The sequence below is a fragment of the Lissotriton helveticus genome, chromosome 1_2 (genome assembly GCF_964261635.1).
Source record: "Lissotriton helveticus chromosome 1_2, aLisHel1.1, whole genome shotgun sequence".
Taxonomy (NCBI): Eukaryota; Metazoa; Chordata; class Amphibia; order Caudata; family Salamandridae; genus Lissotriton; species Lissotriton helveticus.
Genome location: NC_136058.1, coordinates 97,663,363 through 97,688,995, shown reverse-complemented (window position 1 = coordinate 97,688,995; position 25,633 = coordinate 97,663,363). Strand labels below are relative to the sequence as shown.

General features: G+C 43.6%; 1 protein-coding gene across 1 annotated transcript in view; it reads left to right on the top strand.

Moving 5' to 3' along the window:
* Window positions 1–24,913, top strand: part of EFCAB7 (EF-hand calcium binding domain 7) — a 317,322-nt gene extending 292,409 nt beyond the window's left edge. Inside the window, exons 13-14 of the mRNA XM_078669291.1 lie at window positions 21,079–21,186; window positions 23,905–24,913. Coding sequence (XP_078525417.1) covers window positions 21,079–21,186; window positions 23,905–23,979 — 183 coding nt within the window. The 3' untranslated portion in view covers window positions 23,980–24,913. The remainder of the gene's footprint in view (window positions 1–21,078; window positions 21,187–23,904) is intronic.
* The last annotated feature ends 720 nt before the right edge of the window (window positions 24,914–25,633 follow it).

The following is a 25,633-nucleotide window of genomic DNA, read 5'->3' as shown; positions in this document are numbered from 1 at the left end:
ACATCATTGTGTACATTCCTTGCAGGATATTTCGCAGTCCCCTCCCTAAGCTTGTCAATTAATTGGTAGCAGCCTTAATAAGACCCCACGTAATAGTTCGCGCAAACACTGAAAGTCTTCGCAGTACATTTGAGTGCCCCGATCCGTACTTTTGCTCAGCATGCAGCTCAGCGCAAATCATTTAAAGACTGCTGGGGCTTTTAGGCAAGCAGTTTTAATTTGAGATAGTGACTTCCCTGCTTAATCGCACTGTGTGATTCTGAGCAAATCGCGACACATTCTCCTACCTTTACAGTCTTCTCTATTGGATTTGAAAGCGCTTAGAAGGAGACTCTTCGCAAGCAGTACGAGCTATATTAAATCAGGACATTTTTACACTTATCTCGTGCAAAAAGGAGGCTAACACTTTCCGTATAAAGTCCTTTTATGTCACAACCACCCTTCCCTTTTAGTGAATCGACTCAGTCTGTGTGTGTGTGGCTCTGTGTGTGTGGGGCTCTGTCTGTGTGGCTCTGTGTGTTGGGGCTCTGTGTGTTGGGGCTCTGTCTGTGTTGGGGCTCTGTCTGTGTTGGGGCTCTGTCTGTGTTGGGGCTCTGTCTGTGTTGGGGCTCTGTCTGTGTTGGGGCTCTGTCTGTGTTGGGGCTCTGTCTGGGTTGGGGCTCTGTCTGGGTTGGGGCTCTGTCTGTGTTGGGGCTCTGTCTGTGTTGGGCTCTGTCTGTGTTGGGCTCTGTCTGTGTGGCTAGCTTTTTTTGTACGTGGCTCTGTGTGTGGGTGGCTCTGTGTGTGGGTGGGTGGCTCTGTGTGTGTGTTGGTGGCTCTGTGTGTGTGGGTGGCTCTGTGTGTGTGTGGGTGGCCCTATGTGAATGACTCTGTGTGGGTGGCTCTGTATGTGTGTGTGGGTGGCTTTGTGTCTGTGGCTCTGTGTGGGTGCAAAAGCAATAGGTCTCGCATTTGCGAGCGATTAAGCTATTGGCATTGTAAATGACAATGCCATTTATTTATGTTTTAAAAACAAAAACATAAATAAAAATAATGTCATGAGCAATGCCAATAGCTCTAACTTTGACAATGCCGAGACCATTGCATTGTAAACGCTTGTTTACTTTTGTTTCACAGCGGTACAGTACCCCAGAGTGACGCATTATAAGAAAATCCAAACCCTTAAAACTACTTTGACTTTATTTTACATTCCCTAAAAGTATTTGCCTTTTTATGTACTGTTTTTATGAAACAGATAGGCCTCTTCTACAGTGCACTGAGTTGGTTGGTTATAGCTGTCTGAGTTAGTTAAAACTTATAGGTGAGTGCTTATTATGGGGCATGATAGAGCGCTGTGTGGCTGAGGCTGAAGGCATAGACAGCTTCCCGCAGTGCCTGTCGGTGGGTCAAATAAAGGTGTTCAGACTATCCAACCCTTGGCCTCTCTGCAGAGAGATGTTCACATGTGTGCCAATTGTGATTTCTATCTTATGTAAAAGTGTGTGAAGGAGTAATAAGCAGATATCAAAATATTTATTGCATAAAAAGAAAAGTGTGTTTGAAGGTGAGGAAAGAGAGGGTGGGGTGGGTAGGTGCGTGGTGAAGGAGACCATACACGTAGTGCTTGCAGGACACAGTGAAAAATAAGAGGATGAGGAAAAAGATGATGCAATATATACAGAATAAGGTTTTCAAAAAGATGCGGAGAAAAAGAGAGGACATGTGGCTAATGGTGAAAGACTGCAAAAGAAATCCGTGTGAAAAGAGAAACTCCAAAGACCAGTAGCCCTTTCACAGATCTTAGTAATGGTTAATTACTGCTTACATTTACTCGCAAGAAAGTATCACTCAGTGTCGCTCATTTGACAGTAGAATTTCACTCATACGTAGGTCCACTGGAATTATTTGGCAAGGGAGGGTCAAATTATGCGGCAGGGTAGAGTAAATTATGAGTCAAGAAAAGGCAAATTATGCTGCATTATGCGGCACATTTTGTGATGGTACTACTTTAGTATTTTGTCATTTTTAAGCTTGTTAACATTGTGTGGGCATTTGTTGTGCCTCATTAGTACCAACTTGGCACCCTACTATAGCAATAAACTATATAAAGTTGACCAGTTAACCTTTGCAAAGGGCCTTCCACTGTTCGGCAACACATGTTGTATTTTTACTAACCTTTGAACCGTTTGAGGTAGAAACAACTTTTTTTAAATCTGTGGATTATGCTGCAGGTGATGGATCTACAATTATGTGAAAATACCAGCACAATCGCATAATTCCAGTGACCCTGTTCATATGCACACTGATAACACAAAAATGTCATACTTAAGCAGTATGTAAACTTGGCAGCTATGTTTCTGGTGATTTGCAGCAGTTTTAAGATCTCTTCGAGTTTCTTGTTGCTCAAATGGGTGTAATTTCTCATATTCATAAGTTTCCCTTGTCCTCATTGCTTTATTTTTGCTTGCGAGTTTGTGTCACTCAAAGTCGTTGAATGTCACTCACAATTACACTGACATTATGAAATTGTCTCACATAAGCAATCTGAAACCTTGGCAGCTATGTGTGGGCATGTAATGACTTACAGTCAGAAAGTGAGGAGGTTGGCTATTCCAAGGTTTGCTATTAGAAACTATCTATCCAATCTGTTTCAGAGGTGGCACCCAGGCACTGGAATATTAGTACTGTCCCAAGGCTCTTCTTGTTCCTTACTAGATGGGGTAAGGCACAAAAAGATGACCTTTTCACTTTCATCCTGCTCGTTATGTACTTAAATCGTTACCTATGCTGTTTTTCATGTTGCGTAGATATACCACCTTTCTTATTTTTTTCTAAATCATCGTGGAAATGGTTTTCATATTTGTATCTAGCCTACGGAAGCTGTGAATCATAGGGCCAGCGCGATATTAAGTGTTTTAAAAAAAAATAATAATAATAACCTTCATAGGTTTAACCCCTTTTGCTCGGATTTTACTATTTCTTAATCATTCAGTAGGTGAAAACAAATCAGTCTTTTGCTCAACAGTTAAAACATGGACCAGAAGCACTTTTTCTATCTTTACAGTAGGGACATTCACATATGTCCAAGCAGTTTAGGTCTTATATTTGTTTGACAAATGTTTTCTTGACTTTTTTTATGACGCCTTTTTTGCTGCCTTGTTATGCTCATTAGGGTTTTTTTCTTAAAAAGTTACTTAATAATTCTAAAATAACGCCTGTTAAATTCACATTGAAAGTACACATTCAATTTAAAATATTTCAGAATAAATGATCTTTTAGAGACTTCCTTGCGGACGAAAAATAAATATTTACATTCAGTGATTGGTGTCACGCCGCAATGCTTGCTGTTGTTGAGGTCACACGGTGAAGTGAAAAGACTGGTTTGTTTTTTTAAGTTTAAACAAAGGAGGCAAAATACCATAATGCAATCAGATGTTAATTTTTATACCAAAAGTTTGTTTTAAAATACAGTTAAACCTATTTTGTACATGTGACCTGGTCTAAATGAATTGAAAATAAGAAGAACGATCGACCTGGTCTAAATGGCCATGGCTTCAAAGGCATTTCATCCCTGTTACTCAGTTGTGGTCATTATCAGTACAAAGATGGTTTAGACATATCCAATGTAAAGTTGAACTAATGAGCTAATCCCATACATGATTTTATCTTAACCTCAATTTAACCAGCATCTGAGTTGAGTTATAAACTTAAAAATGTGAGAATATTTGTGAGTACGGGGACATCCCAGTGGTCAATTACCTCAATCACTACCAGAATTACGGTCTCTTTTTTGTAAAAAACAAAACTACTTTGGGCTTCAATAATATCTGGTCGCATTATGGGCATTTATTTGCCTCCTTTGTATATACATTATTTTTTTTTTAAATTGTCGCTGTTCACAGTGTGATCAAGAGAGCACCAAGTCTTATTGTTTTTGTATATATGTGAAAGCAAACACTTAATTAAAATAGCTGTTTATTTATTAGCTGTTAAATGTTTCTTAGAGATCATTTGTTTTGATATAGTTTACATTGAATGTACTGTTACAATGTGAATGTGACTGGCTTTCTTATATTTGGTCACTAGATGGCAATCTTTGATATCTTGGTAGAATACCATATGCATTCTGTTGACTGGCTCTTTATGTTGCCTAAAACTTTCGGGAAATCCTTAGCCATTGGTGAAAGTTCAATATGTTTCTGGTGACATCATTAACTACTCATCTGAAGGCTGAGTAGTTTGCAAATGTCATGGTCGGACCCTATTACACCTTACACGTTTAGTATTATTTATATTAATTGTTTATTTCGGGGAGGTTAGGTATTTTTTCAGTCAGTGAAGTGTTTATTGAAAATAATAAGTAACATTTTAGACTAAACAGTTTAGCTATATGCAGAAAAAAGAGGGATAATACGTAATCACGTACTTAGAATTTTAGGAAAAAATCCTTTTGGTTTATTAAAATCACATTCTGCCTTAAAAACAGAGATTGTTGAGACTGCTTCCTGCAAGGTGCTGCTAACATTTGGCTTTGAGATGGTCTCCGAGCTAGTGGCCAATGTAATTTGGGACCCGCACCAGAGCCCAAGACCGTGGTCAAAAATCTAGGTGTCCATCTAGACCAGAAATTATGTGTGAAGGATCAGGCTTCTACCATCATAAGGTGCCTGCTTCCATGCTCTAGGTCTTCTGCGAAGAGTATTTCCCTTTCTCCCCTTCTCCACTCGGAAAACCCTTATCCAGGCACTAGTACTAAGTCGCCTAGACTGCTGCAATGCTCTGCTGATCTCAGCCAGTTAAGCATCATCTTTGAACAAATTGCAAGTGGTCCAAAACACTGCTGCCCGACTGGTCTCAAAAGCTCCCTCCCCTACTCTCTCCCTTCCCCTTTTGCAGAGACTGCATTGGCTGCCCGTGCGGAAGCGGATCCGTTTTAAGATCTGCTGCATTGTACATAAATCTCTAAATGGCAAAGGCCTCAGTTATTTGGCAGAGAAATTAGAAAAATACCAGCCTCCCACTACGCTCAGGGACCAAATCTCTACTAGTGGTCACACGTTGTAAAAAATCTCGGCTAGGTGGGAAAGCTTTCTTCCACTTAGCCCCTACCTTCTGGAACCAATTACCAATCCATTTGCAGGAGTGCTCTGTACACCTGCAGTTTTGTAGGCTTCTAAAGACTACATTGTTTTAATCTATTACGCTTTCTCTGTCCGACTAAAGCAGTTCGCTAGTGCGGAGATACACCTTGGTGGGTGATTCGGGGGCTTTATAAATCCTAAATCAAATCAAATTTTCACGTTTACTCACATTTCATGAACAGAATATTGACTAAACAATATTAAAGCTTTGCAGAGTGGACTGGACTCCTCCCTGTGAAATATATGTTTTCTATACCAATGCAGTTTGTGCGATAAAAGCCAGTACACATGTAAAATATCGATCTATCCGCTTTAACACCATAGTTATAGTAGTTATGACTGTGAATAAAACTGAAAAACCACTGAAGTTCACGAGTTATGGCTTGCTCTGCGAACCCTAACTTCTAAAACAGCCGTGCAAGCCATAGCTCGCACACCAAATGCTGGGATGATGACCTCTTCCTTAATGTGATAGATGCAGTTAATTACAAGTATAAATAATCTTCCGGGTGAGAATACATATCATATGACCTTTACCACTATGAAAGAAATAACCAGGAATTTGGTGGTTTAAGTGAGTGATGATATTTAATTGCGTGGTGCTTTTAGTGTTTCTTCTTATTGGTGAAAATACTGTGATAGTGTATGTATTGCATTTGGTGTGCAAGATATGGTTTGCATAGGGCTTTCTGCACCTCAGAGGGTTTCTGCTAGAGCCAAGATTATTCGGTGATCACCCACTTTATAAACCTATTACTTATTTACTTTGTTGTGATGTGGCTAATAATAAATGTCTCTTAAGACCATTTCTGTCTTTAGCACTGCCAAGTTGAGATGACAACATCACAGGACGCCATTCCCTTACTTCAAGAAGGGCATGTCCTGGTTCCAATCAACCTGAGAGACACTTCTTTCTATTGTCTAATGCACCCAAAGCACAGGAAATACCTTCCCTTCATGGTGCGTTCCAAACATTATCAATTCCTGATACTATGGTTTCAGACTTGCATCTGTTACTCACGTGTTTACAAAATGCTTGTTAGTGGTGGCAGCACAGTTTTGGGTAAAAGCAAAATAAATGAAGACTACCAGCCTGATTGCTCCAGGCTGCTGAACACCATTTTGTTGAATTTCCAAATGAAAACCTTTTCCCTCCCTAACTGTGAGAAAATTCATACAAAAAAAGTTACAAGTAAAATGGGTCACAGGGCTAAGGAACTTACACAAGAAATCGACCGAGAAGAGATGGGACAGCTGTAATAAAGAGGGGAAGATCTATTAGTATAAAGTAGATGTACTTGGGCATAGGTATGATGTGGATTAGAGTACAAATATTAGGGTAGGATTAGATGTGGTGAGACCTGGGATGTGGGTACTTTGGTATAGGCATGGCTATTGGTGCTAGGTACTAAGGTATAATCAAGGGCAGAGTGTATAGATAGGTGTAGATGTGATCGGTACACTTCTGTCCTGTTACAATTGTAGCTGCCACCCACCTATTACAAGACGTTTAGTATGGGGGAATCTCCAGCAATAATCAGCTGACGTGCAAGTACACTACTATGGCTGTATGATCAATGACCCAATATATGGGACCTGTAAGTTTGCTCAGTCTTCTATCTTGCTTAAAGTTTAAGTGGCACAATGGCTGGGTGGAACTACACAGTTCTAGGGCAAGATGCAGTTTTCAAACACGGCCTTGTATTACTTGCCTTGGAAAAGCTCACATTAACGTTATGGTAGCTATCCCTCCTCAACAGTTGTGGTCTTCAGGCTGTTAGTGAAGTCCTCCATTGCAGCAGCGATGAAGTCTGGGCACAACGCTTGGCCACAGCAGGCAGGCTCCTGGCAGAGATGCTGGATGGCACACTGATGAGGAAAGGTAATGTTGTGTCACATAGTTTTCCAAATGAACCATAGAGGGACGCCAAGGGGACCCTCTCTTACCTCAGGTCAGCATGCCCACACACATCTGCTTCTTCTTGGATATTCCTGCTGGACAGTCTTTCCTCTGACAGATCCAGGCATTCTACTTCCCCCTCTGCCTCTTTGACTTAATGTGATGTTCCCTCGACTCTAGGAGACTAGCTGTCATACAGACATCATAACAACATAACCAATTGCCAATACTGATGAATGGTTCAAATCGTCAAAAGACAGTGCATTGAGATGAAACAATGTCAATCAATCAATCAATCATTGCATTTGTAAAGCGCGCTACATACCCGTTAGGGTCTCAAGGCGCGGGGGGGCATCGGGGGGCTGCTACTAATCGAAAAGCCAGGTCTTGAGAAGTTTCCTGAAGGCCAGCAGGTCCTCAGTCTGTCGTAGGCTGGTAGGGAGAGCGTTCTAGGTCTTGGTGGCAAGGTAGGAGAAGGATCTGCAGCCGGCGGTGGCTCTCCGGATACGAGGAATTGTGGCGAGGGCGAGGTTGGTTGAGCGGAGGCTTCGGGTGGGGGTGTAGAAGCTGAGTCGGTTGTTGAGGTATGTGGGTCCCGTGTTGCGTAGTGCTTTGTGTGTGTGGATGAGGAGTTTGAAGGTGATCCTCTTGTTGACGCGGAGCCAGTGCAAGCCTCTCAGGTGGGGTGTGATGTGGCTGCGTCGGGGGACGTTGAGGATCAGTCGTGCTGAGGTGTTCTGGATTCGTTGTAGTCCTCTCAGGAGCTTGGTTGTTGTTCCTGAGTAGAGGGCGTTCCTGTAGTCAACTCTGCTGGTGATGAGGGCCTGGATGACGGTTTTTCTCGTGTCGGGGGGGATCCATTTGAAGATCCTGCGGAGCATTCAGAGGGTGTTGAAGCAGGAGGCGGAGACGGCGTTGACTTGCCTGGTCATGGAGAGGGTGGAATCGAGGATCACCCCCAAGTTGCGTGCGTGGTCTGTGGGTTCCGGGGCTCTGCCTAGCGATGTGGGCCACCAGGAGTTGTCCCAGGCTGATGGGGTGGGTCCGAGGATGAGGACCTCCGTCTTGTCTGAATTCAGCTTCAGTCTGCTGTCCTTCATCCAGTCGGCTACGGCCTTCATTCCTCTGTGGAGGTTGGCTTTGGCGGTGTGGGGGTCTTTGGTCACTGCATGTCACTACATACCTCTTTTTCCGTATGAATTAAATCTCAATTTAATACCATCAAATTTACAAAAATAAATCCAGACACATTCAAAAACATTTAAAACTATTAGACAACACCAAACATTTTTTGTATCCACATTATTTTGGAAAAAGTGTCCTCCCTCTAACTCAAAACTCCTCAATCATCCCTTTCACTCAAACCCATTCTTACAGCCAATCTACTCAAATTGAAATAACACAAGGTAGGGCAGGACGTGGGTGGGTGTGCTGGTTTATATGATGAACAGAATGAGTGTATGAGTAGATTGGCTGTAAGAATGACTTTGAGGGAAGGGGTTGAATGAGGAGTTTTGAGTTAGAGGGAGGACATTCCATCTAGATCGTGGTTCAACACAGACATAAACTCTGAAAGAAGAAAACTAAGAGGTGCAGAAAGGCTCTGGCGGAACAACCCGTCCACAATCCTACGAGATCGACTCCAATCTGTACGCAGGAAATATAAAAATCACATACGGAATGGAAAAACTTCCTTCTTTTGTAATGCCCTAGGCAATGCAAAAAACGGGCCCAAAGAACTCTTCAATCTCATTAGGCAACAAACCTCCAAGCCCCCTTTGTCATCAGTTCTGGCCTCTAAAGACCTGTGTGATAACTTTGCCAATTTCTTTAATGATAAAATCAACAAGATTGAACTCTCCTTGGACGTTCACCATAGTCCCCCTGACAGCAACTCGCCCCCAGGTACAGAAGATATCACATCCAAGCCACCCCAAACTTCTGGAACTCTTTCTACCCCATCTCCAAAGCTGAGGTCATCAAAGTGATTTCCAGCTCCAAATCATTGTCACACGTCTTGGATCCCATACCTAGACCCGCTCTGGACCAAGATCATAAACCGCTCCCTGAGTACTGGAGTCATGCCTGATTGTCTCAAAATCGGACAAGTCACACCTCTGCTGAAACAAGCATTTACAATGCAATGGTTTCGCCTTTGGAAAAGTTAGAGTTATTGGCATTGTAAATGACAAAATTTGTATTTATGTGTTGGTTTTGAAAACAGATAAATAAATGGCATTGTCATTTACATTGCCATTAGCTTAATTTCTGCAGTCACTCTGCACTCTCTAGCACTCCCTAGCACTCCCTACTCACTCTGCACTCTCTAGCACTCCCTAGAACTCCCTACTCACTCTGCACTCTCTAGCACTCCCTACTCACTCTGCACTCTCTAGCACTCCCTAGAACTCCCTACTCACTCTGTACTCTCTAGCACTCCCTAGAACTCCATACGCACTCTGCACTCTCTAGCACTCCCTATGCACTCCCTATGCACTCTCCACTCCCTATGCACTCTCCACTCCCTATGCACTCTCCACTCCCTATGCACTCTCCACTCCCTATGCACTCTCCACTCTGCACTCCCTATGCACTCTCCACTCTGCACTCCCTATGCACTCTCCACTCTGCACTCCCTATGCACTCTCCACTCTGCACTCTATGCACTCTGCACTCCCTATGCACTCTCCACTCTGCACTCTATGCACTCTGCACTCCCTATGCACTCTCCACTCTGCACTCTATGCACTCTGCACTCCCTATGCACTCCCCACTCTGCACTCTATGCACTCTCCACTCCCTATGCACTCTCCACTCCCTATGCACTCTCCACTCCCTATGCACTCTCCACTCCCTATGCACTATGCACTCTCCACTCCCTATGCACTATGCACTCTCCACTTCCTATGCACTATGCACTCTCCACTCCCTATGCACTATGCACTCTGCACTCCCTATGCACTCTCCACTCTGCACTCCCTATGCACTCTCCACTCTGCACTCCCTATGCACTCTCCACTCTGCACTCCCTATGCACTCTCCACTCTGCACTCCCCACTCCCTATGCACTCTCCACTCCCTATGCACTCTCCACTCCCTATGCACTCTCCACTCCCTATGCACTCTCCACTCCCTATGCACTCTCCACTCCCTATGCACTCTCCACTCCCTATGCACTCTCCACTCCCTCTGCACTCTCCACTCCCTCTGCACTCTCCACTCTCCACTCTCTCTGCACTCTCCACTCCCTCTGCACTCTCCACTCTCCACTCCCTATGCACTCTTCACTCCCTATGCACTCTCCACTCCCTATGCACTCTCCACTCTCCACTCCCTATGCACTCTCCACTCTCCACTCCCTCTGCACTCTCCACTCCCTCTCCACTCCCTCTGCACTCTCCACTCCCTCTGCACTCTCCACTCCCTCTGCACTCTCCACTCCCTCTGCACTCTCCACTCCCTCTGCACTCTCCACTCCCTATGCACTCTCCACTCCCTATGCACTATGCACTCTCCACTCCCTATGCACTATGCACTCTCCACTTCCTATGCACTATGCACTCTCCACTCCCTATGCACTATGCACTCTGCACTCCCTATGCACTCTCCACTCTGCACTCCCTATGCACTCTCCACTCTGCACTCCCTATGCACTCTCCACTCTGCACTCCCTATGCACTCTCCACTCTGCACTCCCCACTCCCTATGCACTCTCCACTCCCTATGCACTCTCCACTCCCTATGCACTCTCCACTCCCTATGCACTCTCCACTCCCTATGCACTCTCCACTCCCTATGCACTCTCCACTCCCTATGCACTCTCCACTCCCTCTGCACTCTCCACTCCCTCTGCACTCTCCACTCTCCACTCTCTCTGCACTCTCCACTCCCTCTGCACTCTCCACTCTCCACTCCCTATGCACTCTTCACTCCCTATGCACTCTCCACTCCCTATGCACTCTCCACTCTCCACTCCCTATGCACTCTCCACTCTCCACTCCCTCTGCACTCTCCACTCCCTCTCCACTCCCTCTGCACTCTCCACTCCCTCTGCACTCTCCACTCCCTCTGCACTCTCCACTCCCTCTGCACTCTCCACTCCCTCTGCACTCTCCACTCCCTCTGCACTCTCCACTCCCTCTGCACTCTCCACTCCCTCTGCACTCTCCACTCTCCACTCTCTCTGCACTCTCCACTCCCTCTGCACTCTCCACTCTCCACTCCCTATGCACTCTTCACTCCCTATGCACTCTCCACTCCCTATGCACTCTCCACTCCCTATGCACTCTCCACTCCCTATGCACTCTCCACTCCCTATGCACTCTCCACTCTCCACTCCCTATGCACTCTCCACTCTCCACTCCCTCTGCACTCTCCACTCCCTCTCCACTCCCTCTGCACTCTCCACTCCCTCTGCACTCTCCACTCCCTCTGCACTCTCCACTCCCTCTGCACTCTCCACTCCCTCTGCACTCTCCACTCCCTCTGCACTCTCCACTCTCCACTCTCTCTGCACTCTCCACTCCCTCTGCACTCTCCACTCTCCACTCCCTCTGCACTCTCCACTCCCTCTGCACTCTCCACTCCCTCTGCACTCTCCACTCTCCACTCCCTCTCCACTCTCCACTCCCTCTCCACTCTCCACTCCCTCTCCACTCTCCACTCCCTCTGCACTCTCCACTCCCTATGCACTCTCCACTCCCTATGCACTCTCCACTCCCTATGCACTCTCCACTCCCTATGCACTCTCCACTCCCTATGCACTCCCTCTCCACTCTGCACTCCCTATGCACTCTGCACTCCCTCTGCACTCTCCACTCCCTCTGCACTCTCCACTCCCTCTGCACTCTCCACTCCCTCTGCACTCTCCACTCCCTCTGCACTCTCCACTCCCTCTGCACTCTCCACTCCCTCTGCACTCTCTCTGCACTCTCCACTCTCTCTGCACTCTCCACTCTCTCTGCACTCTCCACTCTCTCTGCACTCTCCACTCCCTATGCACTCTCCACTCCCTATGCACTCTCCACTCCCTATGCACTCCCTCTCCACTCTGCACTCTGCACTCCCTATGCACTCTGCACTCCCTATGCACTCTGCACTCACTACTCTGCTCACTCACTACTCTGCTCACTCACTACTCTGCTCACTCACTACTCTGCACACTCACTACTCTGCACACTCACTTTGCACTCTGCACACTCACTTTGCACACTCACTTTGCACTCTGCACACTCACTTTGCACTCTGCACACTCACTTTGCACTCTGCACTCACACTCTGCACTCAATTTTATCAAATACCGAGGAGAGGGGACTGCCTGGAGTGTGCTTATGTGGAGAGAGAGGCCGCCTGTCTGAGTTAAAACACCCCGTCATTTCTGCTCCACGTAGCCTGGGGGGGGGGGGAGGAACGGTTAGTCGGACAGCGGGAGGGGATGCTGCTAAATTTACCGTGCAAAACCTATACAGGTGGAAAGTAACATCTACAGGGATGACGCAGTGTAAAATTTAATGTAAACAAGACAAACTGTCAGGGGAACAGTGTTGTACTCTGTGGACTCTTGTACGAATCCAAAAACGTAATTACGTCAATAAGCTCAACTTGACATGAACCAGGATTTCCACGGAACTGCTGTAAATCTAACCCAGCCAGACACAAACTCTCTTTTGCTCAATTGGTCTACTTAGCAAGGAAAAAACAAAGACCTTGACAAAAAATAAAAAATAAATCACAAAAATTAAGCCATTCTGTGAATCTGAGCCATCTTAGTCACATTGAAAGGGAATGGTGGCTTAAGAACTGATTTTTGTTGTTGTTGTAAAAATAAACTTTGTTTATAAAAAGGTTTAAAGCAGATACATTTTTTTTCCAATCTCAGAGGGTGGTATACAAAAGAATCCGATTAGGGAATGCGTGCAGGCACCAACCTTAGGAACTGATGCTACATTAATATTATGCAAGGGCGGCGCCACAAACTGTGGAACTAAATTGCCTCTGAAAGAATTAAATGACGACCACTGCTGTAGGAGAGAGATGGTAACACCTTGTTTGTCTATGATTCCGTTTGTAACAGTGCCGGCATATTCAAAGTGACTATCTATTAGAGCAACCTTGAAACTTCTGTGGTTTGTAACATTTTGTCCATGCTAACCGTGGTTCTTAATTAAAAGGAGAGGACCACTCAACAGCCAGCCTAGGAAAGAGGGCTGTGAGCGCCTTCAGTGACCAGAATACACGTCACACTAATTTCAATCCCATTGTAATCACCGTTCTACCCAGGGTTTGTGCTATGACCTTCCTTTCTTGAGCTGCCACAATCCTCGTACGACTGCACAAGGCACGTGTTGTGTATTTGACTTGATTTTGTCTCGCAGAAGTTCGTTAGATTTCAAGATAATCATGTTTCGCTGTTTAAACTTTGACTGTGAGCTACTCACAACCAAACGTTAACAGTTATATACAATAATTTCATGGCGCGCATTCTACTCTGTCGTCAGCATGGCGTCGCCGCAATTTGCAAACACGCCCCTCAAGCATGCGTTCAAAATACTTCTGGTGTAAACAATCACCCGCTCACTGGTAAACTCACCCACGAAATGTGAATTATTTAGCACCGAGCAAAGGCCGCAACTCTGAGAAGTTAGCAGCTCTCCCAGAAAACAAAGGTCTGCTATTATGAAGGGGGAAGAGTGTGCGTCAGAAGGCTGCCGGAGACAGGACCACAGGGTCCCCAGACCGACAGGGGTGCGCCCTCTCTCTGCCTGAGCCCGCGGAGACTCAAGTGTAAATTAAAAACAGCTGTCGCACTATCAAGAAAAGTAAAAATGTTCATGGGTGGCAAAAAGTAATGGGTAGCATAATAACCAGGACGTTTGCCCTTTATTTCTATTCTGCCAAACCCCTCTCACAGTGCTACCTCCTCCTCCTACTGGCGGCAGTGGAGTTGTCCCCGCCCATTGTTTCTGTTCCCGTGAGTGCATTCTCCTGGGCTCCCGTGACTGACATAGGGGAACTAGGTATGAAGCATCCACTCAGTACACGGGGCAGGCTGCATCTGAAGCGGATGATTAAAATCCGTGAAAAAAAGATGTAAGTAAATGAAGAAGTGAATTTACACAGGGCACCAGTGCACTGCACACGAACGGTTGATGTACTCACCTCATTTTGAAGCTCTATCAATTCACTTTGCGGTCTGTGGTTACGGTTCAAAATAATGCACAAACAGGATGTCAGGGAAGCCCTTTGTCTGATGATCCCCTACGAACGGCGGTCTCGGAGCAGGGATAGTCACAGCTGGGCAGAGCAGAATTCAAAACACGGACGGCGGGAGGGGGCGGGAGGGGGCGGGAGTGGACACGGACGGCGGGAGGGGGCGGGAGTGGACAAAAAAAATGTAAGTAAATGAGGAAGTGAATTTACACAGGGCACCAGTGCACTGCACACGAACGGTTGATGTACTCACCTCATTTTGAAGCTCTATCAATTCACTTTGCGGTCTGTGGTTACGGTTCAAAATAATGCACAAACAGGATGTCAGGGAAGCCCTTTGTCTGATGATCCCCTACGAACGGCGGTCTCGGAGCAGGGATAGTCACAGCTGGGCAGAGCAGAATTCAAAACACGGACGGCGGGAGGGGGCGGGAGGGGGCGGGAGTGGACACGGACGGCGGGAGGGGGCAGGAGGGGGCGGGAGTGGACAAAAAAAGATGTAAGTAAATGAGGAAGTGAATTTACACAGGGCACCAGTGCACTGCACACGAACGGTTGATGTACTCACCTCATTTTGAAGCTCTATCAATTCACTTTGCGGTCTGTGGTTACGGTTCAAAATAATGCACAAACAGGATGTCAGGGAAGCCCTTTGTCTGATGATCCCCTACGAACGGCGGTCTCGGAGCAGGGATAGTCACAGCTGGGCAGAGCAGAATTCAAAACACGGACGGCGGGAGGGGGCGGGAGGGGGCGGGAGTGGACACGGACGGCAGGAGGGGGCGGGAGGGGGCGGGAGTGGACACGGACGGCGGGAGGGGGCGGGAGGGGGCGGGAGTGGACACGGACGGCGGGAGGGGGCGGGAGTGGACACGGACGGCGGGAAACGTGCACAGGACAGCGAGGGGGGGGCGGAAATGGACAGCGCATCAGTGAAAGGGGAGGGAACGGAAAAAACGTAACTCCGCCCTGGGAAAAAATCTCGGGAACGCCCCCGAATCTGGTCCGGCCTTGACGGACAGATCTCTGTTCCAATGGCTAGCCTCCATTTATGGAGCTAGCCAATGGGACAGGGGGGCGTATTCCAGAGTCCTTACTAAAATCAAGAAATTTCTCTGGAGGCGGAGCTAAGAGCTCCGCCCTCCAGCGAAACCTAAAAAACAGGCTCTGGCTCAAACGATCTTAATCATTTCAGACTTGTCTCAAAGCTCCATCTCCTAGCTAAAATCCTGGAAAGATGTGTTCTCCTCCAACTTACTCAACACGTGGACAGCACCAACCTTCTAGAACCTCACCAATCGGGTTTCAGAAAAGGTTGCTGCACAGAGACAGCGAACCTAAATGTAGTAGACGATATGCACAAGTCACTCGATAGGGAAACAGCGTTTACAACGCTGCTGTTACCACGCAGGTAAGTAACAACACGGTCGTTACAATGACTGCGTTGTTACCACGTGTGGCTTTACATCGCAAGTTCTTTCTACGACTTGCACTAGGTCGCATGCAACACCAGGGACTGTGTTGGATTTTAAATCCATCACAATCCCTGCTGTTGCGCTAACTGGAGTAGGAATAGTAAAGTCCAGCGCACCATCTAGCGCAAGTCATAGAAACGACTTCCGATGTAAAGCCACGCGTGGTAACAACGGGATCATTGTAACGACCGCGCTGTAACCTACTGCGTGGTAAATAGCACGCGTAGTAAAGTGCTATATTCCACTCGATACAGACCAATGCTGCCTACACATACTCCTGGACCTATCGACAGCCTTCGACACGGTTGACCACAAACTACTCATTAAGGTACTTCAAGAAAGGGTAGGAGTGGAAGAGGCAGTCTTACAGTGATTCACCTCTTATCTACAGAACCGCACAAAAAGAATAAAAATCAAAAACTTCTCGTCAAACCTACTCCCCGTTAGCAGGGGTATCCCCCAAGGATCAGTCCTCTCACCACAACTTTTCAACATCTATATCGAACCCCTTACCACTATACAAAAAAACAACATTCCCTTCAACCTATATGCAAACGATACCCAGATCTATCTGGAAACCTCCTCCATTGATGACATTCAGAGACTGAACAACACTCTAAGCGAAGTCCAACACTGGCTATCACTCAACCACTTGAAAGGCAACCAAGACAAAACAAAAATCCTCCTCATCTCCAACAAGGAGAAGAACCCCCAAATCACAGAATGGCTAAAAACTATTGATGCTCTCGACTGCAATGTCACCCTGGCCGATTCTGTAAAATCACTTTGAATCACTCTGGACCAAAAATTAGACTTGGTTAAACACATCAAGAACAACGCAAAGAGCGCTTTCTCAACCTCAAACGTCTCAACAAAATAAAACCCTTCGTCCCTCCTAACGACCTCAAACAAGCTACTTAATCCCTGGTGCTGTCCAGACTGGACTACAGGAATGCAACCCTCACAGGATCAGCAAAATCGCACCTTGCTCCCCTCAGATCAACTCTGAACGCAGCAGCCAGAGTGGTCACCGGAGTAAAGAAACATGAACAAATCTTGCCTGCACTCCGAGAGCTAAAATTGCTCCCAATCGAAATGCGTGCCAACTTCAGAACTGCCTGCCTCACTCACAAAGCTCCGCACACAGAAAAACCCGCCTACCTAGCCTCCAAACTCCAGAAAGCCTGTCAGACAAGGAGCCTCAGGAGTACAACAATCTACTCCTTATCCCTCCAAAAATTCGCAAAGAAAAAAACGCATCTCGATCCTCCTCAGGAAATGCACCCAAAGTTTGGAACTCCATCCCATTTCTCTTCAGGACTAGCCCCTCCTATTTAAAATTCAAAAGGAAGCTCAAAGACCTCTTCCTCAACCGATCTCTCCCGAATGGATAGCTATTGCCCAAATGCAGAAGCCTGCCCACAGCAGCACACAAACACTTTGACATTAAGACTTCTACCTCACTCTCCTCCCGCCTCCCCCTCTATCCTCCCTCCCTGATCTAGTCCCGTCATGAGTCATTGTGCTTTTTTTGGCGATACTATGTGTTGCGTCACGAGTCAATGCGCTCCGATACCTTCGGGTCTGGCCAGCGCTATATAAAACTCATGAATACATCAAACAAATAAATAAATACTTGCCTCTGCATTATTTTCCACTCTTTTTCTTTAGGAAGAGGTTGAAGATTTAGCTCTCTGCCAGATGGCATCTTGGTCTTTCTGCACAATGCTAACATCTGTTTACAAGTTATAAATATGCCATTCGCTGGATTGGAAGTCCTGAGTTTGGCTCCATTCTGCTGGCTGCAGATATTGGTAGGGTTGGGTGGTGCTGGGCTAGCCATTCAGTAATGTATAGCAGTTTTCAGAGCATGCAGCAGAAGTACTTGAGACAAAGACAAAGAAAATCTACTCCAGTCATCTAGAGAGAGGCAAAGTGAGTGAGGTGGTGTGATCAGTGAGATGTGGTCGGAAGATTCAGGTAAAAGAAGGATGAGGTAGAGATAGAGAAGATTCTTAGAAATATAGAAGTAGACAAAGGAAGGAGTCAGTAGAGAAGCTGAGGTAGAGAGGTAAGATCGATGAGAGGTTGAGAGTAGCAAGGTAGAAATTTAGTGAGAGAGATTAGCTAGAATAATAGGTGAGGATAAGACATGGATAAAGAGAGATGACGAGAGTGATGAAATAGAAAAATAGAGACCTAGAAGGAACTGAGAGACGGAGAAGTGAGAAAGAAGTAGAGTGAGCTTAGTGAATTTGGGAGCGTTGAAAGTAGAGAGGTGCAATAAACCTATTGTGAAGTGGAGGTAGAAGTGGCTAGAGAAAGAAGTAATTTAAAAACGCAAAGGCAAGAGACATAAAGCAAGGTAGAACTTGCATTTTACATCAACAGAATAACTATGGAATGTTTTTGTCAAGGTGCAGTTCTCAAGAGACTTTTTCTGCAGTCACTATTTTACCTTGGACGGAAATAAGAATGGAACACCCACAAAGTAGGCTGAATGGCAAGGGTTAATAATTTCCCTACGAAGATACAAAAAGTTAAAAGTGCAATTGTACTAATACAAAGGCATTTAGACATGCACATTTGTATGCGATGTACGAATATGCATGCAGAAATACCTTTGCATTAATATCATTGAGAACCACATTTGTTTTCCTTGATTAGTGTTGCAGGTTTTGTATGTTTAGATATTTGTAATACCATGTCTCTTCACTCTTTTGGGGGTAATGTAGGTAGCAGAAGGTTGTATACATCCTTTCAAGGGTTTAAAAGCCAAAATAGATCATCATACATAAAGCAGTTACAACTAGAGGGAGAATCTGCTATACAGTCTCCATTCTTTCTTTCTTTCGAACTGCATCAAAGAATTACTGGCGTATTACTCTGATGAACTACTCCCATCAAATCTTGAGAGAAATGTCCATAACCTGGGTTGGCATGGTTTTGGAAAATCTCACTGCTCTACTGTTGCTTTCGATGGTCTGCTTGACAGTGCAGCTGTCGCCAGACAATTATGTGAGAATCACCAAGAGAAGGGGCTTTGGCTCTTTCCACATGTTGGGAGCCAGAAGTGATTTTTAAGTTGGACGAAAATTGTGTGCTTACACAAAATAGTGCTTTCCCTACACACAGCTGTGATATTTTTGCTTATTTATTCAGCTGCCTGAGCTTGAATTTTCAAGGGCACACACATGACATTGTAATGTTATTAAAGTATCTTGAATAACTAGATCATTTATGGCATTTTCTCTGGCAGAGGCACTGATGGGAGTAGAGCAGTCATTGCCCTTCATGGATTTGCTTGGCAGTGCAACTGTCACCTGACCCTTTACCCTACGCCAACATTATTCTGTGGTTCTTTTCTTCCACACAAATAGATATCCATTCTCAAGTTAACTATGTGCAATGCTTTACATTACCGTACAACATTCCTTTAAAGCCAGACCTATTGGCATTGCCAATACTTGTTATTGTGTTCACCTCATAAACATATTCTTGCAACAGCTTCTTCTTTTCTTGTGTTGGGGTTCAGGCTAAAACTTTTCAGGTTTGGCGTGACAGTGCAGCTAAAAAATGAATAACATAACAATTGGTAGAGGGCCGTAGGGAATTTTTTTTAACAAGACCAGCGCGGACCCAGTCCCCAAATCAGTACTCTATAAACATATAAAGTCTGCGGGTCTGTGTGATTCCAGACAGGAACTTGTCAAAAAGCATAACTAATATTGACCTAGATCTAATGGAAAAATGACGAAAACAGTCCTATTTAACCCCTTAACCGTGGGGTTAATTCCCCTCCTGTGCGGGGGGAGGAGGGCCTCACGCGGCGGCGCGGTGCTCATGATGAGCCCAGCTCGTCATGAGGCACAGTGGAGCTGTGCTCATGCCGAGCTGGGCTCGTCATGACTCCGCCCACTCCCATAGAACGCCCGCACAGGTGTGGAATTCACCGCACGGGGGAGTGTCGCGACGGTAATGACGAGCTGGGCTCGTCATCAGCAGGCAAGGAGTTAAGAGGACGGATTCCCATCACCCACAAGGTGGCATGCTTCATCATCTGGGACCTCCTCTTAGTTACAAATCCTAGTGCAACCAAGGGCTGCAACCCTCTCACTATGAGGGGGGAGCTTGCGGATGTTTTAAACAGGAGGGACAATGAGTCTGATTTCCTAAGATCTATGAAGCATGTATGAAATTATAACTGCAGTGCTGAAAAGTGCTAATTAAAATTGGCTACCATGCGAAAAAATAATTTAATGGTTATCGCTAGGTGCCAATCAGTAAAAACAGTGCAAACGCGATCTGAATAAATTTGCGATTGCGTAGGTCTAGGAAGAGGGTCTACATGTTTCAGCTATCACGAGGGTTGCAGCCCTTGGTTACACTAGGATTTGCAACTTAAGAGGAAGTCCCAGATGATGAAGCATGCCACCTCGGTGGGTGATGGGATTCCGTCCTCTTAAATAGGACTTTTTTCATCATTTTTCCATTAGATCTAGGTCAATATTAGTTATGCTTTTTGACAAGTTCCTGTCTGGAATCACACAGACCCACGGACTTAATATGTTTATAGTGACAGTGCAGCTTCCTGCTGACCTATTGTTGTCAGTACGTTAAAAATACATGTAGTGGGCTTAGACTATGCTCAGAGGAGTTTGTCTCGCTCACTTCCTATTGCTGGCCGTTTGATGTATCCTTCTGACACCTATTAAGTGCTTCAATTGGAATGCCCGAGGGACTATTTTACGACTGAAAATTAAACTTAACCATTGCATGGTTTGCAACACTCAGTTATTTATCTCCTATGTGCATTTTATACAGAGGTCCAGACCTATTAGCTTTGCCAGTGGTTGTTGGTCCTATTTTCACAAAAATGCATGCGTCCTGGAGGGAAGGGGTGATATTGTCCTCATGTCCTCTCCATCCACTGGCAGCTTTTAGTTCGAGCTTTGCTGGTTTGACTGGTGGTAAATGGTCCTAATTAGACATCCTATTTTTTTCCTCGCAGATGTGCATAGCAAATGTGATCCTATTGGTAAATCTAGTATGCAAAATATGCATATTTTGTGTAACAAGGAGTGGTCGATTGTTTGCGTGATATTGTGTATGCATTGGTTCATAAAAGCCCACTTTCACCAAGTCGTTACCTTTTTAAATACATCTCGTGTTCCGATTACTAATTTGTTTAATGGCCTATTTATACTATGCATTTGCATGCCCCTGAGCCTATCAGAAGAGAACAATTCGAAAATCTTGTTCCTGAATAAATGTAACTTTGACTCTTTCTAAGAGATGAATCTGAACTGGTATTTGAAAGTAGAGTGTCGCAGAATTTACTAATCGTACATCTGTGTTTGCTTTCCCCTTACAGTCTGGAAGTCAAGTGGTTGTAGCGGTCAACAATGAGCAAAGCAAAAATTGTACAAATAATCGCACACTTGATGTGTTTGCCGTAGAAGTGCCCCCAAAAACAAAGATGGTAATTGTTTTTTATTATTTTTATTTAAACATAAGCAAGCCACTTTTTTAATTATGCAGTTAAAAATACATTGTATGACAAAAGCTAGTCCGATTGTATCGCTCTTTTCAGAGTTGTATCATCATAATTATAATATTTTGTGTATCTTACAATAAACTAATATATTTACCGACTTTGTCAAAAAATGTTACAATTACAAAAGCTAGAAAATCGGGCGTTAAGGCGCTGTGTCACTCTTCGTACACCCTGGCTTTCTCCTACTCCCAACCTATGGGTACCCTTCCACTTAGTAGTTGGATCAGAAGCTGCATCCAAAGTTGTTTATGTACTATAGTGAGGGAGGGTGCATAGAATAAAATGTCTGTGGAAAACAGGATCTGTAGTTCCAGCCGCATTTCTTTTTCTAGTAATCCTTTATTTACCCTACCAGAAGTGCTGCTTCATTGCAGTATGAATATATGTGGCATTTCGTCTAGGATTAAAACCTTACATCCATTGTATTTGGTGCAGATTAATTAACATTATGAATTCAAGCATTGAATGTAATTGCTTCAGCCTGTATTTTTCATTTAACTCACTTATAAAGCTTTTGGGATTGATTTTTCTTATGTTTCACTGATTATATTTATGGGTTCATTAATTAATGCTTTGTTGTACAGGGTATGTTGTTGTGTTTTTTCAACTATTTACCACAACCGTAACAAACTGTTTTATATCGGCAATTTACCAAAATGTTAAAAACAGTATTTCTCTTGAACATAATTGCCAAATTATTAGCTGCAATTCTTATTCTCTTTAACTCACTTATTTTAAGGGCTATATTCACAAACCTTATGGTATTTTTCATGAGCATATTCTGCTTTTAACGAGCCAGACACTCTGTCATAATTAGATCAGATGCGTGTATATTTATATTTTTCCCTTGCGCCAGCACAAAAAAACTGCATAGCAGATCTTCCCTTCAAGCACAACTAGTCTTCATATATGGTGAACTGTGAAACACAGGCACTGGTGGAAAGTTTGGCAGACAAGTACTCCGTCCCAAACAAGATGGATATCGCATCTGCTCTATTACAAGTGCATTATACCTTATTAGAACATTGGAATGTTGGGAGCTCCATTGCAGACAATGGGGTGCTCCCTGCTTCTACGGGCCGGTAAAGGCCCGCAGAGCAACATTCCAATGTTCTACAAAGGCTTCTCGAAGTTCGAGGGGATTACCTTAGTAGTTCATTATCCTAATGCACTTGCAATAAAGCAGATAGCATATCCGTCACATTTGTGACGGAGTACCCATCCTCCATACTCTAAATCAGGCCCATAGACAGAAAACACAAAAATATAGACTGTCATAATATCACATATGCAGTATCTCCATGTGCAAATATAGAGATGTGCAAAAGGCCGCTATCGATACTTTGCCCCAGGCATGGTAGAATTTACTGTAGGATTTAGGAATTTATAACATTTCATTTTTTCAGCAGGAGATGTTAAGGTAAGGGTGATATTTTGTCATTATTATAAATTTGTGCTCTTTATCGGTCTGTATTTTCATACAGAAACACATATATTTAACAAATCCTGAAAATGTACACAGAATCATTTTTGGAAGACCAGTACACATAGAAAGCACATGCGCCACTTAAAGGGATGTCTAATGATAATTTCGAGTACCCTGCCTTTCCATGAAGAATTCCAAAACAAATCTTCCATCAATTAATTTATGACTACCCTGGCATGAAAATGCAAAGGTTGTTGATTCTTATTAGGGGATTGAAAAACAGTGATACTAATTAGCATTTTCACGTCTTCCTTTTCAAGGCACCTTCCTTGGACCAACCTTAAATTACAAATTACATATCTTATACCAAGATGACTACAGTCAATTATATAATTATCTAGTTAAGACCTAATGGAATATAGGCATTTAGCATTGAAGGCAGCTTTATGTAAACTGTCTATAATAAATGTAATATTCCAGGCATACAACCTCTCTGTTAAATCAAATGTCAGTCTGCCAACACAATCTCTTTGATAGGGAGCGGTGCTGTCATTTGTACTATTGCAATTTGTTACTTCTAATGAAGATGTGATACAAGAATAAGTACAATCTTATTTGCACACTGCAATTGTTTATTTCCTTATGTTTGAAATGCACACCATATGTGGATTATATTTTATAAAATTACTTTTTTTCTTTAAACATAACAAGTAGAACCTCCGTTTTAGTTTAGGGAAGCAGCTGCTATTCTATGCCATGATTTAGTCAATGTATGCCAAGAGAATAGAAATAACGATTTTTGATTAAGTTAGAATCACATCTACTGTGGTCATGCACTGAGTGTACCCAGCAGTTAGCCACAATGCAGGTGGTTTCACAAGATCTGCGAAGACACTGCAACCACTTCTTTGTTTTCAATACTAAAGTGCCACTATACGTTTTGGAGAAAGCACATGTATTGCCCACTATATTCTGTTAATATAGCTGTTGATGTGTTGACCAATTTGACAGACTATTAAAAGTTAACATTTGCCATAGTATTGAGACTAATGTTGTTATAATTCTTTAGTAAGGGTGTATTATACAATATATCGTGGTCTGTTCCAGACAGTTACTAAATGTAGTGTTCAAGGAAGCATTCACAGTTTTGGTTGTAATACAATTGATGAACATTAGAGTGTCAGCTCACATAATATGTATTTATTTTTTACTTTCAGGTTTGTCAACATGTAATGCCTTTGAATGAACGTCAGGAATGGATATACAATTGTGTGCAAAGCATCATGTCTTAAATGTTTTATAAGAAAATACTCGCTGATGTCTACTACAACAAAAATGTTACTCCAAATTTTAAATACATTTTGGCTTATAAAAGGGATAATGATTTACATATGATGTAAGGTGGTCAGATTCTCCTATCTACTGTTTGGATCAATGTATCCATTGCACTGAGCTAAATAATGGTCTTTTTAGACTTAATATCAAACATAGCGGGGTATGTGTAAAATGGTCAATAATCTTATAAGTCCCCAAAAGAACTGGTGAAAAGAGTAGAGGAGACTGCTCATCATTATCAGTGTTATTTCCACTGGTAGGAGTGAAATTGACCTTTAGGCACTTTATAATACAAATACTCTAACTAGATCTTTAGAATCCACCCATTCCAAAGCAACTGCAAATGCCTTAAACACACATGCATAGTGAAAAACCCATCTTTCATCACTTCAACTGTTGTTTCTAGCCAAAGAAAACAATGTCTTTGAAGGTTCAAATGTTACACATAATTCTTTCACCATAACTTGAGCCTTCGCTGTTCTTTTTAAACAACCAAAGTACCAGTGTAATAAACCTTTTGAAAGAAAGAAGGAAAGGAAGATCAACAGTAGTAGAGAAGTAACCTTTATGCAGAAGTTAGCAAGGATAAAAGGCAGGGCTGCTTTAAAATAAAGAATGTGTTCATATAATCATAGCTTGGTATACCTTGGATCTCAAATCGAAACATAAATTACCAGTGCCCTAAAAGTAATGTAAAGTGGACCATATATGTAAAGGGTTTTTCAAATTTAGCAGACGAAGAAAGACATTTCAGGGCTGCTAGGATTATTATTCTGAAGGGATTTCTTTAGAGAAATTATTGAGTATAGTATTAAAAGATTGCTGCTAATTTCTTTCAATTTAAAACAATATTATGTTTATTTTCTGATTAATAAAATTATTTTCAAATGATTTATTTGTAGTGTATTGTTAATTTGTTTGATAATTCCGTGTATTTGGAATAAGCACCCCACCATGCAATGTGTTGTCATCAATAATGTCATTTCATATGTTGGCAGTGATGTTATCATTGATGTCATGGGTGCTGTAATATGGGAGGTAATTAGTAGTATGTGGGGAGGGTGCGAGTTATCGTTACTATAGGGCTAGGATTATAGATACTTGAGATAACTATTACTGGTGAATTTCAGTGGTTTCGTTAATTTGAAATTGTATGTTTTTACATTTTTACCTAACCATAATGTCCCTTCAAATTTTTTTCAGTGAATTTCTATGTTTTTTTAATCGTAAATTAAGTGGTCCATTGCATTAAGCGGCAGGGGCTAGGTGTAGGGCTCGGCGCATTGCCTGGAACGGCCTTTGTGTACCTTGGGGTTGGGTGCAGGCCCCCCATGAGCACCCAGACCCACACCGCTCATGGCTTTTAGCTGTGCTCAACGTGGGGTTAGGCTCCTCTGCCCAAACACCCTTTTGGTTTCTTTCAATATAAACAGAAAAAAGAAGCCTATTGACTTTATCAGGATGTGAGCACATCAACATATGTAAAACAGACCTATTGACTTTGTCAAAAAGTCACTAATAATTGTAATCAAATGTATATTTTATAAATACACATGTTGCAATGTTTAATAATACTTATTGTCAGAATATATTTTAAATAAAGCATTTTTT